The sequence below is a fragment of the Pan troglodytes genome, chromosome 2 (assembly GCF_028858775.2).
Source record: "Pan troglodytes isolate AG18354 chromosome 2, NHGRI_mPanTro3-v2.0_pri, whole genome shotgun sequence".
In the NCBI taxonomy this organism is placed as follows: Eukaryota; Metazoa; Chordata; class Mammalia; order Primates; family Hominidae; genus Pan; species Pan troglodytes.
In genome coordinates this window covers 104,068,552-104,082,894 of record NC_086015.1, presented here as the reverse complement: position 1 = coordinate 104,082,894, position 14,343 = coordinate 104,068,552, and the positions used below count along the sequence as shown (strand labels likewise).

The 14,343-nt window shown below is 36.5% G+C and overlaps 1 protein-coding gene across 50 annotated transcripts in view; it reads left to right on the top strand.

The window, feature by feature from the left end:
* Positions 1–14,164, top strand: part of ABI3BP (ABI family member 3 binding protein) — a 244,175-nt gene extending 230,011 nt beyond the window's left edge. For all 50 annotated transcript variants that reach the window (XM_009446009.5, XM_024355587.3, XM_054682095.1 and 47 more), the window contains 5 exons: positions 8,847–8,926; positions 9,691–9,720; positions 10,591–10,752; positions 11,857–11,979; positions 12,922–14,164. In XM_009446009.5, coding sequence (XP_009444284.3) covers positions 8,847–8,926; positions 9,691–9,720; positions 10,591–10,752; positions 11,857–11,979; positions 12,922–13,037 — 511 coding nt within the window. In that variant the 3' untranslated portion in view covers positions 13,038–14,164. The remainder of the gene's footprint in view (positions 1–8,846; positions 8,927–9,690; positions 9,721–10,590; positions 10,753–11,856; positions 11,980–12,921) is intronic.
* Positions 14,165–14,343: the final 179 nt, after the last annotated feature.

Here is a 14,343-nt window from a genome sequence, read left to right as displayed (position 1 = left end):
CTAGCAAAGCCCAGAGGAGTGCCTGTCTAGATTTTTTCTTTCTTTCTTTCTTTCTTTTTGAGACAGAGTCTTGCTCTTGTCACCCAGGCTGGAGCACAATGGTGTGATCTTGGCTCACTGCAACCTCTGCCTCCAGGGTTCAAGCGATTCTCCTGCCTGAGCCTCCAAAGTAGCTGGGATTACGGGCACCTGCCACCACACCCGGCTAATTTTTTTGTATTTTTAGTAGAGGTGGGGTTTCTCCATGTTGGCTAGGCTGGTCTTGAACTCCTGACCTCAGGTGACTAACCCGCCTCAGCCTCCCAAAGTGCTGGGATTACAGGTGTGAGCCACCACGCCAAGCCCCCGTCTAGATTTAGCTTTGGGAAAAAGCAATGTTAAATCAAGTTTAGGGCCTTCTAAATCAGGATCCCATGCCGAATTTTACCACTGGCACTAATTTGAGGCCATTCAGTGTGTCTATTATATGTGGCTTACTTAACATTATTTTAAGAATTTGGTATGGTTCAGTGAAATCCATCAGGATATCAAAATCATTAATTTTCATATAAATGATTTGGCCAGGATTATATTGGTAGTCCCTAACTAATGGATCATGACTTAGGAGTTGTAAATCAGTAGTCTGAAGTAAAGAACATTTTTGCATTTGGGGAAAAATATAATACATATGGATGTAAAGGTGCTTTCATGAACACTGTTTAGTCCTCAGTATGTGAAACTTTATGGTGGTCAAGGAGTTCAATAGATCCTAGCCTCCGATGAGCCTCTGAATGAATTTCACATCTCTTTTACCAGGTATGTCAGAGATTCAATGAGCAAAAATGTTTGGGCTGAAATATTAAAATATATTGAAATCTCCATTAGAAAAAATAATGAATTATGGAAAAGTAAAATGAGGTAAATTATTTCAATTAGAGATTTCTGAAGCCTAAAAGTATCTGGGGAAACAAAAGTAACACCTGTTAAATAATTGGAGAGCATAAAAAAAGCATACCAAGTAAGTGTAGGATTGATACCAAAGTTCTGTGATTTAGGAGAGAACGCTTCATAGAATACTTGAGACTAGAATTTGATAAAGAATAGGATGGAAGGGGTAAGCCAACAAGGAAAGGAAAAACAATAACACTATTTTTTTTTCTCATCAAATCCATATACATGATTTAGGTGACACACAAGTAGTTCTCAAACTTACTATTGATAGCAAGGCTACAGCCAGAATAATAAAATCACTAGTGTCCAAATAGTATGAAAAGCTTTTTTCATACTACCTTAAGTTGTTAAGGCAAGGTTTCTTTCCATTGTGTTTCTTCTACCCAACCATGATCCAAGATTAACACTAATAAAAGACACCATAAAATAAAGAGGAAGTATGTACAGGATGCAGCCACCACATGGCTCTTGTTAGCGGTAAAAAAAATAATAATAATAACTCTAGTCATATTTCAATGCTTGGAGGAAATTTGTAATCAAAGCGTATGGTAAAATTGAATTTTTGAAATAGATAAACTTTGAATTATAGCTGTTAAAATTCCCTCATGAGGTTCTGGAATTCCCTATTTGAATAACTGGAAGATGGATCAAAGCTTCTGAAAGAATTATTACAGCAGTGTTCCAACACTAGGAGATAATATGTAAATCATTTATTTTAGTAGCATTTTCCATCACTTGTCCTGACTAAAAAACATGAGATCTGAATTCAGATGATAATTACTGGCTAAACTTTACACACAGACATGGGTGGAGTAGAGCTTCGTGTTACAACACTTAACCCAGGAGAAACAAGGCAGGGATTAGAGATCTACAGAGTGCTTTTGTTAGAAATTCTGAATGCTCACACCCTAATCCTGAAACAGAGTGACAGTGGAGTATTCCCCTACCTTTCCTTTCACAGTGTATACCAACCTTCTCCTGCTTGTTTTCATGACATAAGCAGGTTTTTATCTATCTAGCCTGCCAGAAGCTCAAAAAATTGTCCAAAGGACCATCCAGCAGCTGTTTTGCTAATGGTAGAGTTTAGCTCCACACCTGGCATTAGACATTCTTGTTAATAGAGAGCCACATGGGTGCAGCTCCAAAGGTGCAGCTGGGTGCAGCTCCAAAGGTGGCCTTAAGGGGCCTCCCCAGCCTGGCTACCAGCTGCAGTGCACTGTGGTTACATATGTGCACAGGGAAGGGGGTGTCATTTGTGGGGAGATGTGATTGTTTTAGTCAAATGATGCAAAAGAGATCTGTTAACACAGGCAAATTTCATCTCTTTAGGGGATCCCTCTCTCACCCCTTACTCCTAAAATAAAAAGAAATTGTAGATATTGGTATCCAGCTGAATCAGTACTCATCTACCCTCCCCAGTATTTACTTTCCATTTATTTCTAACCTAGAGGTCCTCTTCTAACAGAAAACCAAGTACTGTATGTTCTCTTATAAGTGGGAGCCGAATGATGAGAACACATGGACATAAAGAGGGGAACAGCAGACACTGGGGTCTACTGAAGGGTGGGAGAAGGGAGAGGAGCAGAAAAATCAACTATTGAGTGCTAGGCTTTGTATCTGAGTGACAAAATAATCTGGACAACGAACTCCTGTGACATGAGTTTACCTATATAACAAACCTGCACATGTACCCCTAAAATGAAAATTAAAAAAAAAAAACCCTCTCTGCCATACAATTACCCAAGAACACCAATCCTCTGTGTGTCTCCTTAGGCAATGTATGCCTCTTGTTAAACTAAAAGAAAAATATTAAGAGCCTCTCCTATCTAGAGCAAACCACTTTGCAAAGACCACTATGATTAGCTTTAGTTCTGCGAATAGAGCAGCTGATAAAGTATGTCTTAATAAGTCTTACACCACTGCTTATTGGGACAGTGAGTGTGGATTATCGTTCTCTTAAGTCTCCTCCAGCTCTAAAATGATATAATTCTGTGATATTCAAAGCCATGCATGGAGTCGGCCAGAGAACTGAAACTGAAAACTAAAACCTAGCTCAATCCCATAACAAGCAGAATTGTCCCAGTAAACATTTTTTTTTTGTCTTTAAATCTCTGTCTGCAGTCTGCAATTTGTTTTCAGATGAATTGTTTTTAGCACACATTTTGATAATCCACTGATGGACGGAGTTCTTCCTAATGAACTGGCTGGGCAAATGGATAACACACACAATCACTGCACACTGAAAAAGCCCTTTAATCCTACTCTTCTCTTCCAATGAACTCACCTCTCTCCTTACTTTACTGAAAAATTAAAGAATTCATTGTGTGTGCCAGACTTACATGTGGTCTAATAATTTCCTATGGAAAATGTACTGTCTAGTAATTGAGATAAATCAAATTCACTTAATCTGCTCAAGTACTTTTACTGACCTCTCTGGCTTGGGAGGATTTTGAAGAACAAATCTTCCTCTAAGACTGAAACTTACCAAAGTGTCCTATAGCTGGCAGCAATGATGGTTTGGGACTGTTGTTTTGTTGATTTAATAAAATGTTGGCACTGGTTAGCTGGAATAGACACAGCAATTTCTTATACACTGTCAATCTGGCTGAATGATGCAGGCATGTGGAATAGCCATTATACCCTTTTCATAGTGTTTCTGCGAAATTCTAGTCTCTGCATATTCTGTATTAACTTTTCAACATCTCTTCTTATGGGCTTTGTAGAAAGGAGTAAAATAAGCTACCAAAGCGTCAGGCATTTTATTTAGTTTGTGGTAGGTGTGGGCAGCAGCAGACCAATTCCTTCCTTGTTGAAGAAGAAATTGACTTGATTGCTCAGTTTGACAACTTTTCATGGGGCAGAAGGACAGCTACCTAAAAGTACATAACTCCACTAGTCTATAAAGAGAACAATTATTCCCTCTCACATAACCACATAGTTTTTATTTTTCTTTGCTATTGCTTGGCATTTAGGAAGGAAGTGGAAGAAAGTGATAACAGTACCACAGAATTAAGAGTACAGCCCAACTCTGGAATTTGTGTCCCCACAGAAGTGGGGGAACACAAAAAAATGCCCCTTATGGCATAAGAGCCAGCTAGTTTATGACCCCACGACTACTGATACCCTGATTTAGCCTTATTTTGTCTTCTAAGTGCCCCCTTGGCTCTCCCCTCTTGCTCCTTATCTGTGTTCCCAGATCAGCATAATAACTTTACATGTGGCAGGTATCCAGAAATGCTTACCATAATCCTTCAGTGTCCTTGCAGTCAAGCTTACCCAAACTGATTAGATTCTCCTTTCCCATGTTGAGCAGTCCTTCCTCTTTTTTTCTTATTCTACTTGTCCATTTATCTCCCTCTGAACCTTCACCTGAATGGGGATCAAATATTTCACGACTACACTAGGGGTAAAACTCGGCTAAACAACTCAAACCAACAGCTATAGGGTAGACTTTCTATATAAAAAACAGTTTGCTTGAGGTTTGTAAGACTTTTGTTAGAATGAAAACCAACTTTTTAAATCAGTAAGGAGTATGTAACTAAAAAGTTTATTAAATAATGAAAACTTTACTTCAGTTCTAAATTGTAGGCAAAAAATAGAAGGAAAAGATTATAGAAAGGATCAAAAGGGGGTAGGGAATGGCAAGCATCTGCTCCACCCAGATCTGAAGGTTATGCTTGAGGATATTACCTCTTCCACTCAAGAAGAAATCAGTCTCAGGCTAGAAGCCTACAGGTTGGAGGTTCTTGTCTCTTAACAGTTTTGCTCATGAGCCACAGGTCACACTTTTTGAAATCCTAGTTTTTCACTTTTCAATGAACTGATCTATGTTTTTTTGTTCTCATGCTGATTTTTACAGCTGCTCTCAAACTGTTGGTGTCAAACAATACCCTCTATTATGCCACTCTTCTGAGATAATGCTTTTTAGTGCTTTCTAGACTCAATGAAATATTAATATAACATTTTTTTCTTAGCCTATGGATCTATGTTGATGGCAGGCAGAAAGCTTTACCTGTTAAATTTTCAATCTTTCCAATAACCCATGGGCTATGCCCTTATTATAAACTTCACAAGCAAAAAGCAAGTGTGTGGCCATAGAAGAGTTCTGCCTTGAGAGTTCTATGGCAGTGTTTGTCAAATTCCCCAATAACAGAAACTCTTTAAAAAAAATTATCTAGAGATACAAATATGATACTAGTGAATACTTATAACTACTATGTGTCAAGCACCTTGCTTTTACATGCATTCTCATTTAATCCTCACAGATGCTTTTATAGCCCCCATGAAGTTATGTTTACTATAACGAATAGTATCCTCACAAATAGCATTATCCTCATTTTTATGTATGAGTAAACTGAAGCTCAGAGAGGTTAAGTTACCTTAAAGTCACACATTAGTGAGCTGTGAATCTTTCTGGTTCTAGAACCCATGTTTTTAATGCCCCCTGGATCATGCTGCCTCCTGATGGGGATGCGCAGGGAAGATTGTTTTTTTTTTTGTTTTTTTTTGGAGGGGATTTACACCTACCCAGGTAGAATCAGGCATGGCATTCTGTGAGGCTTTATTTACCTGGCTTGTCCTAGATGGGGCCAAAAGGCTTGACAGCATTTGTCATCTGGACTGCATTCCATTTAGATATTCATTTTGATGTGGTAGGTCTTATAGTTCTTTAATTTTCATCAGAAATATATGTACAGTTTTAAAATTAAATTATCACAAAAGCATCTCCTCCCTATTGCTAAATTTGGTTCCCCAGATACAAAATTTTTTTTTTTACCATTTTGTCCATTACTTCTGTCAATTAAATCCCTATGTCTAGACTGACCTTTTCACAAGATGCTCAAATATTCCAGTCATTTCTTTGTTCTATTTGTTGTATGTTTTTAATGGCAACATCTCTTTTGGAATTCCTATACATCCTTTGCCTCTGTTGTTTTGAATCCCAATTCCTGCATCACAAGACTTCTTCCTTGTTTACTCCATTACTTTGTAGCACTAAAGAAATAAATCTTGAGGAAAAGTTATAAAAGGCAATATTTTTGAGTCCTTACATGTTTTAAAAGTTGTTTTACTTTGATACTATTCTTTAGCTGGACATATTAGGATATAATGAAGACTTTTGAAGGAATTGTTCTATTTTCTAACTTCCAGTGTTACTGTTAAAAAGTCAAATGTCATCCTGATTCTGGATCCCTTGAACGGGACCTATTTTCTTCTCAGTTTTGAGGACTTGTCTTTATCACCCCAGTACTCTGAAATTTTGTAACTCATGTTTTAGTCCTTTTTCTTTTATTCATTTTGCTGGGCAGAGTAGGTCTTTTCAATCTGGAAACTCTTGTCTTTCAGTACTGGGAAATTTATTACACAGTTTCTAGGATAATTTTCTATCTCCTTTCCTTTCTTTCTTCTACAATTCCTACTAGTTGGGTACCATATTCTCTGGAATAATTCTCCAACTTTCTTTTCTCTCATTTTTTCATCTCTTTGACTTTTTGTTCTAGTATTTGTAAAATGTCCTCAACTTTATCTTCCAAAACTTCTATTTGAAGTTTCTTACTTCAAATAACTGTTTCCTGAAACTTTAAATTTTATTTTCTATGTACAATCAATATTGAGACATTTCTCTTAGACCTATGATGTCATTCATCTATGACAAAATGTGCTTCTTCAGAAAAAATTTTACCAACACAAATAATTTTTGTTATATAGGGTTTAATCAGACCAAAACAAAAATGTGCCTTTCAGTTCCCATGTTAATTAAATTTAGTGCAAAATAATTTCTTTGAAACTTGTCAAATATCACAAAATATTGGCCAAAAAAAAAAAAAAAAAACCCAAAAAGTAGCTTGTATATGTGGCATGCTAAAAATGGAGCTTAAGTGTACATAACTGTGAAATAAAAAGACATGGAGACAATTCCAGCAATCAGACTTGGCCAAAGCACAGGGCTTTTGGCAATGGCCTGGAACGAATGTGGAATGCACTGCCCATTTGAATCAAAGTCCAGATGGCTATGATTTCTTTTTTTCCATTTTCAGTTCACTATAGTTCTATGGGCTTTTTTGTTTTGTTTTGTTTTCAGGCCTCTTAGCAAAAATTTAATCTCTGGAAAATATTTCATGTGAAAATACCCCATATGTGTGTGATTTCTGTAGATGACAAAGGTGTTTTTGTATCAACAATCTCTCATTGCAAATGACAATGACAAAGGCATGTGCCACCATGCCCAGCTAATTTTTGTATTTTTAGTAGAGACAGGGTTTCTCCATGTTGGTCAGGCTGGTCTCAAACTCAGGACCTCATGTGATCTGCCTGCCTCGGCCTCCCGAAGTGCTGGGATTACAGGCACGAGCCACCGCACCTGGCCAGTTTTAAAGTTTTGAAAAGCAAAAATAGTAACAGTACAAGTGTTTTGAGCCTCATTGCTCTCAGCTGAAAATTAGGATAAGATTTATCTCATCAGGGTTTACATGTGTTGTATTGCTTTATATATGTAGAATGTCTAATGCATCTGATACATAGTAAGCATTCAGAAAATGGTTGCCATTGTTGTAGCACTAGAATCTGTTCTTAGATACTAGCAGTGTTAATACAATATCTCAGTGATCAAGAAACTGACTCAAATTTTTCTTCCTGCTCATTTAGTACCATCCGTACCAAACTGACAGCTGTCATCCATTTTTCACTTGTTTATAAAATATCTATCTTTTGTGCATTCTGCATTCTTATTTAATTATAAACTTCTCAAAGACGAAATTTATCTCCCAAAAGCCTTGAGCAAATCTGAAACTCTCAAAATATTATCAGCTGACTCAGGTTGACTTTTGAATTCAATGTTCTTTCACTGCCAAGTCCACTTGCTGCTGAAAGGAAATCTTAATTTCAGGCAAATGGCAAATTGCTTTACTGTTTACATTTCTTTAAAGGATTTGCTTTGCTTACATATTTTATGAATAAAAATTGCTAATACTGCACAATAATTTGAAGAATAATTCTTAAGGATACAATCAACGGAACTTATAATTCCAAGGGACCTAGGGTTGTTTGGGGGTTTTGTTTAACAAAAGGTTAAGGGACTGGCCGATATGAATTTGGGGTATGGAGGGAGAGAAATGCCTGTGTTTGTGTTCCTGCTCTTTATAAGGCAACATTACCATGCCTCTTTTCTGGAGACATCATAGAATCCTGTGATCCACAGAAGACCCAAGTTCCAGGCGATACAACTAGGAAGTCCTTGCAAAGAAACATTTATGTGTATCTATTCCCATAGCTTAGTCTACAGTTAAATAGACTAACTATAGCTTAGTCTAGTAGTTCTCAAACTTCAGTGGGCACATGACTCACCTAGGGAAGTTATAAATTCTTACCTGAATCTCCTCAAAAATTGCTTCAATACCTAGAGTAGGACAAGACACTTTCACCACTGCCACCCTATGATGTGATTCTGACGTAAGTAGTTCAAACTCCACAGTGAGAAAGATGGCCTAAGTCCAGGGTTATACTCAGGGTTGGGATAACAGAAAATAAAATGGAATCTTGCCACTTCTTGGCCCCAGGAAGTAGCTGAGACATCTTAAAGAAACAGGCTCCTTGTTACTGGAATTAGCCTTTGTCTACCATATACCACTTTCTTATATGTTTATTAACCTGCCAAGTCATTTGTACTAATTGGGAGATTTTTAAAGACAACCATCTTTTTTATTAACTTAATGCTTACTCAAACATTAGACAAGCTGTTCAGAGAATAAAACTAAGAAATCATTTTTCTTTCCTCAACCTGCTTCTGGAACATATGTTACCATTCACTGTCAATTTCAAAGGGATGTCAGTATAGTGGATGTCCGTATAATAGGGCAATGTTGCCTCCTAGCCCTCAAGAATGTATTACAAGTATTTTTTTATTTTCCCCTAAACAGTTACGAATTCCAGGTGAAACCCAAAAACCCGCTTGGTGAAGGCCCGGTCAGCAACACAGTGGCATTCAGTACTGAATCAGGTAATTACATCAACAGTAATTCCCAAAAAGGATGTAAAAGGGCCACAGTGGAGCAATGTTTTGCGTAGGAAGTTTGTTTGAAACCCACTACCATGTACTGTTTCTTGAATTTCTAAAAACCCATTTGTGGGAAAAAGCAAATTGATGAAGGTTTAGAGAAACACCATGCATATTTTTCCTCACTTAAAGACACATCGGTTTAATTTAAAAAGCATAATGAATCTATACTCTTCCAAAAAGCTAGTCAATGACTCCTCCCCTGCATGCCTAGAATGAAAATACCAGTGAGTACATCCACAAAGGGAACCCATGATAGTTTAATAACAGCTGTCAAACTTCCCAATTAGACCTTACAAGCTCCAATTCCTTAATGAGATACATCTGCACATACAGCATTAATATTTGCATAATTTTTATACCAACTGTAGTTCATGGCATCTTGGTGATTTTTACCATGAAGTTTTTCTATCAAACTAAAAGCAGCAGCTTTTGAAATTCAAGTGAAAGCTGGAACAGCGACAAATGTTCCTAAGTACTCAAATTACATGTAACAGATACAGCTGAATACCTACCAGGCAGGAGATTATTCAATCAAGAACAATTTCCAAAACAAAGCAAACTTTCAAATTCAATCCTTAGCAAAAGAGTACCATTTTGCAAATAAGACTTCTTAACAAGTGTAAGCCCCCATCATCTTCACCATGCCACTGGAATGTTGGGGTTTTACCTAGTAAGGTCTGACTTTTGTATTTATTTCTCCTCAGCGGACCCAAGAGTGAGTGAGCCAGTTTCTGGTAAGTACCTGTCTCAATGAGACACAACTACATGCTTTTCTAAATTTATTCAACTGAACAGGCATGGCAGAATCTGAATCATGATTTCGCGTTTTTCCACTTAGTCTTCTTATAACACCAAACAGGTGTGAATGTTTACCTACACATTGTACAACACTGAGGACCCATGATGTTCTGGGAACAAGTTGGACATTTTGAAATTTGCTTTCACTCATGCACCAGGCTTATTACTGTTTAATAAAACAGCCAGTGTAATCCCAGCACTCTGAGAGGCTGAGGTGGGAGGATTGCTTGAGCCCAGGAGCTGGAGACCAGCCCGGCAACGTAATGAGACTCCCTCTCTACAAAAAATTTAAAAATAAAAAATTAGCTAGGCATGATGATGCACACCTGTGGTCCTAGCTACTTGGGAGGCTGAGGTGGGATGTTCACTTGAGCCCAGGAGGTTAATGCTACAGTGAGCCATTATCTAGCTTGGGCAACAGAGTGAGATCCTGTCTCAAAAAAAAAAAAGATATTAACACCCTCATTTCCACTTTTAATAACAAGTCATATTAAAGGAGTTGTCTAAACTTTATAACATGCTACAAAAAAGAAACCTAAATTTGCTCCTAAATGACACTGTCTACATCCAGCTCTGCAGAGGCTATTCAACACCTAAACACCTTAACATACTGCTCTCAGATTTACCTATTGACAGAAATTTACTCTGGGGTTTACTTGTTTAAATCCCTCTAATATTTTTGGCTCCAGTATTTAGCATGGGGGGAAAAAAAAGGTATCAGCAAGTTGACAAATGTTGTAAACTGATTTCTTGAAGTATCTGACCCAAGAGTCAGATACTAAACTCAAACTATTTTCCTTTTGTAGCAGGAAGAGATGCCATCTGGACTGAAAGACCCTTTAATTCCGACTCTTACTCAGAGTGTAAGGGCAAACAATATGTCAAAAGGACATGGTATAAAAAATTTGTAGGAGTGCAGCTGTGCAACTCTCTCAGATACAAGATTTACTTGAGCGACTCCCTCACAGGTAAGCAGAGCTACCAGCTCTGTTTTCAGCCCTTAACTTATGGGAATGTTTTGCAGCATTGTACAACTTGGCCTTTTCTTAAGAGTTTCAGGCACTAATGGGTGCTGTAAACACAAGTTTTCCTCTGAGCAAAATGTTACGGAAACAGTTATCATTCCTAGAAAGCAAGGATTTAAGACATGCTATTAGAAGGTAAATAATAAAAATGCAATTATAAAACAGTGCCATCATGACAAACTGGAATGTACATTCACTAACCATGGTCAAACTCCATTTTGTTACAACCATCCAGGGATAAAAAACCTATTGACAATAAAGTGACTAAATCTAACAATAACCATGGAATGAATATAACATCTTCAAGATGCTAGAAGAGCTACAACCCCCTGCTCCATGCCCAATAGGTTATAATTTTCTATATTTACAGAGTAAAAATTTTTAATGAATAGGCCTGGCCCTAACATTAAAAAGCAGATTTTTTTCAGTCATTCAACTCTTCTAAGTGCTGAACACAAAGCAGCATAAAAGATATTTCCTATTTTCCTAAAGCTTACCTCTCCTTCCCTTCCTAAGAAGAGATAGACAATACATAAATAAGTAAACATTTCATAGAGGTACTTTAAAGAACATTTTCAAAAAGGTGAAGGCCTCTCTAAAAAGTTAGCACTAGCTAAGGAGAAAATTGAGAAGGAACTAACCACACAAAGGTCTAGAGGAAAGAGAAGGTCAAAGGCCTAAGGCAGAATACACCTGGCCAGTTCCACCAGTATGGCCCACTTAGTAAGTGGAGGGGCAGGCAGGTGTGAAATCATGTGGAGCTTTGAAATCAGGTAAGAACTTTGGATTTTATTCTGAGTATAATGGGAGACTGCTGGAGAAATTTATGGAGAGAACGAACATTAACTGACATGCATTTTTAAAAGATCACTAATCCCTGATTAAAGGGAGGGGAGGAAGAATACAGGTAGGCAAGAGACATTGTTGGTTTGAACTAGGGTAATAGAGAATGAGGGGAGAAAGTACAAAAACAGTAATGATGATTTCAAATTGTCACATTTCAAAGTAAGAAAGTAAACTTTATCCTTTTAATTTCTGGTTCTTCAGGAAAATTTTATAACATAGGTGATCAGAGGGGCCATGGAGAAGATCACTGCCAGTTTGTGGATTCATTTTTAGATGGACGCACTGGGCAGCAACTCACTTCTGACCAGTTACCAATCAAAGAAGGTATGTTTTCTGATCCTCCTCATAAGAACAGAGTTTTACAGATTAACTCAGAAAGAAATCAAGCTGAGGAAAGCAAGCAATTTAAAAAGAATTCTATAGTACTACTGCTCCACATATCTAGGAAAAAATGAAGACTTCAATGTAAGTTTCTCAGCTTAGAAACCTGGAGCCAAGGGAAATTACAGACATAATATAAATGCATTCTACTTCAAGAAACTCTAAACTTGCAAAAACAGCTATAAAAAAGCAGTTTCCCAAACTTAAATCACTCATTTATTAATGTTATGGGTTTTGTCATACTGAGTGTACTTGCATTATTTTTATTTCCTTAAGAAAAAAAATTTTTTAACTACTGCTATCATAAATGGAAAAAATAGTACTTACCTTGCAAGTAACTGTATAAATATAATTAGAATAATTCTGTGGGAAATGAATAACCTCTGTAAATTGCTGAAGACCCATTGGCACCAAGCTGTGTAATGAGGACTGAATAAGACTGAAAATTAATCCTTGTCTAAGCAGTGCAGAAGGGGGTAAATTAATTGTTCCTATTAGTCCAGAATCACCTGGAGGTTCTCTAAATAAACTATTTGATTCGATTTTTCAGTAACACATTTTGTTCACGGGCACTTAAAAATACCAACAATACTGAAAGATGACCTACTAAGTTCTGTGAACACATTAATGGGCAGTGAAACTCACTACCAACCATCCCCTCCTAACTTGACACGGCAAATGTCAACAATTTTTCAGGTGCCCATTTTAGCCAACCATGACTACACCTCAGGAAAAAACACCAGAACTTCTTGCTCTCAGTTTTCTAAATTACCTCGCTTCACTAAGATTAGCCTTCAGCTAGTCAACGACATCCTTCAATCTATCAGCTATGAGGGCAAAAATATAATACAGCAGCTATTAAAATGAAACTATTTTCTCTCTCAGGTTATTTCAGAGCAGTTCGCCAGGAACCTGTCCAATTTGGAGAAATAGGTGGTCACACCCAAATCAATTATGTTCAGTGGTATGAATGTGGGACTACAATTCCTGGAAAATGGTAGATGCTGCACAAAGTTACCTTCTGTTTCATCATGGCAAACAAAAATCGTTGAAAATACTATGTCACATTCATTTAAGGCTATTTTGTTTACTATGTATAAAAGTCTACAATCTAATTAATAGCAATACTAGATGTTTATTATTAGAAAAGATTGCTGAGAGTATTTATCAGGTTTTACAAAGTCATTTTAAGAAAGCAAGATATTGATGTTAACAGAATAACAGTTTTGGGGAAGCTGGCTCCCTATTCATGGTATTTTAAGAGATCATTTGTATATTATTTATCACACTGTTGTAATGATGTTTTGAGATACTTTTATAACAAAATTAACATCAAAAAAGGTATATACTTTTTAAAAATATTTACTTTTATTGATGTGTACTCTTCCTATTGATGAGTTAATTCCATAAATCTCTACTTAGTTTAACTTATTGGATCAAATTATCTTCAGCATATATATCTGGGGAAAAAAGGTCCGAATTTTCACATTTATAGTTAAACTTCAATTTTTTAGCAACAGCTGAATAGCTTTGCAGAGGAGTTTAATAGTTACACATTCATGCTAATATACATTTCCTTTAAACATCCACAAATTCTTAAAAAGATTGAATCAGTAAATTTCATTTCAGCTAAAAATGGAGTCTAATATATTGTTTCAAAAGATACATTTTTACCCACCATAAATGTTACAATATCTGAATATGCTTTGTCAAACTATCCCTTTATGCAATCGTCTTCATATTGTTTTTATGATTCTAATCAAGCTGTATGTAGAGACTGAATGTGAAGTCAAGTCTGAGCACAAAAAGATAATGCACGATGAGATTGCCTACCATTTTATAGGATATTTACTATGTATTTATACGTTAAGACCTCTATGAATGAATGTATCAGAGAATGTCTTTGTAACTGTTTAATTCAATCTGTAATAAAAAATCTAACTCATTTCTATTAAAAAGGTATTGTCCTTTAGGCGGGGAATGGGAATCCTTGCTGCACTGTTGCAGTCATTCTGAAAGGACCTTTCCCTGTACTTACCTTTCAACATGCTTCAATCTTATCAACGCTACATTTTGTATTTTTCAAACAAGTATAAATTCTGCAATAAAGAGATGTAGTTTTTTTTAAGATTGAGTTTTTGTTTGTTTGTTTATTTCTGAATGGTTCATCAGTATGTTAACTATACCTTTTATCTAGAAGGAAAATCAACTATACCTTTTATCTATCTATCTGAGAAGGAAAATCACTAAGTTTTATTCAGGCTCTACCAACCCCCATTATATCTACTGTTTATGTCCTAAATTAAT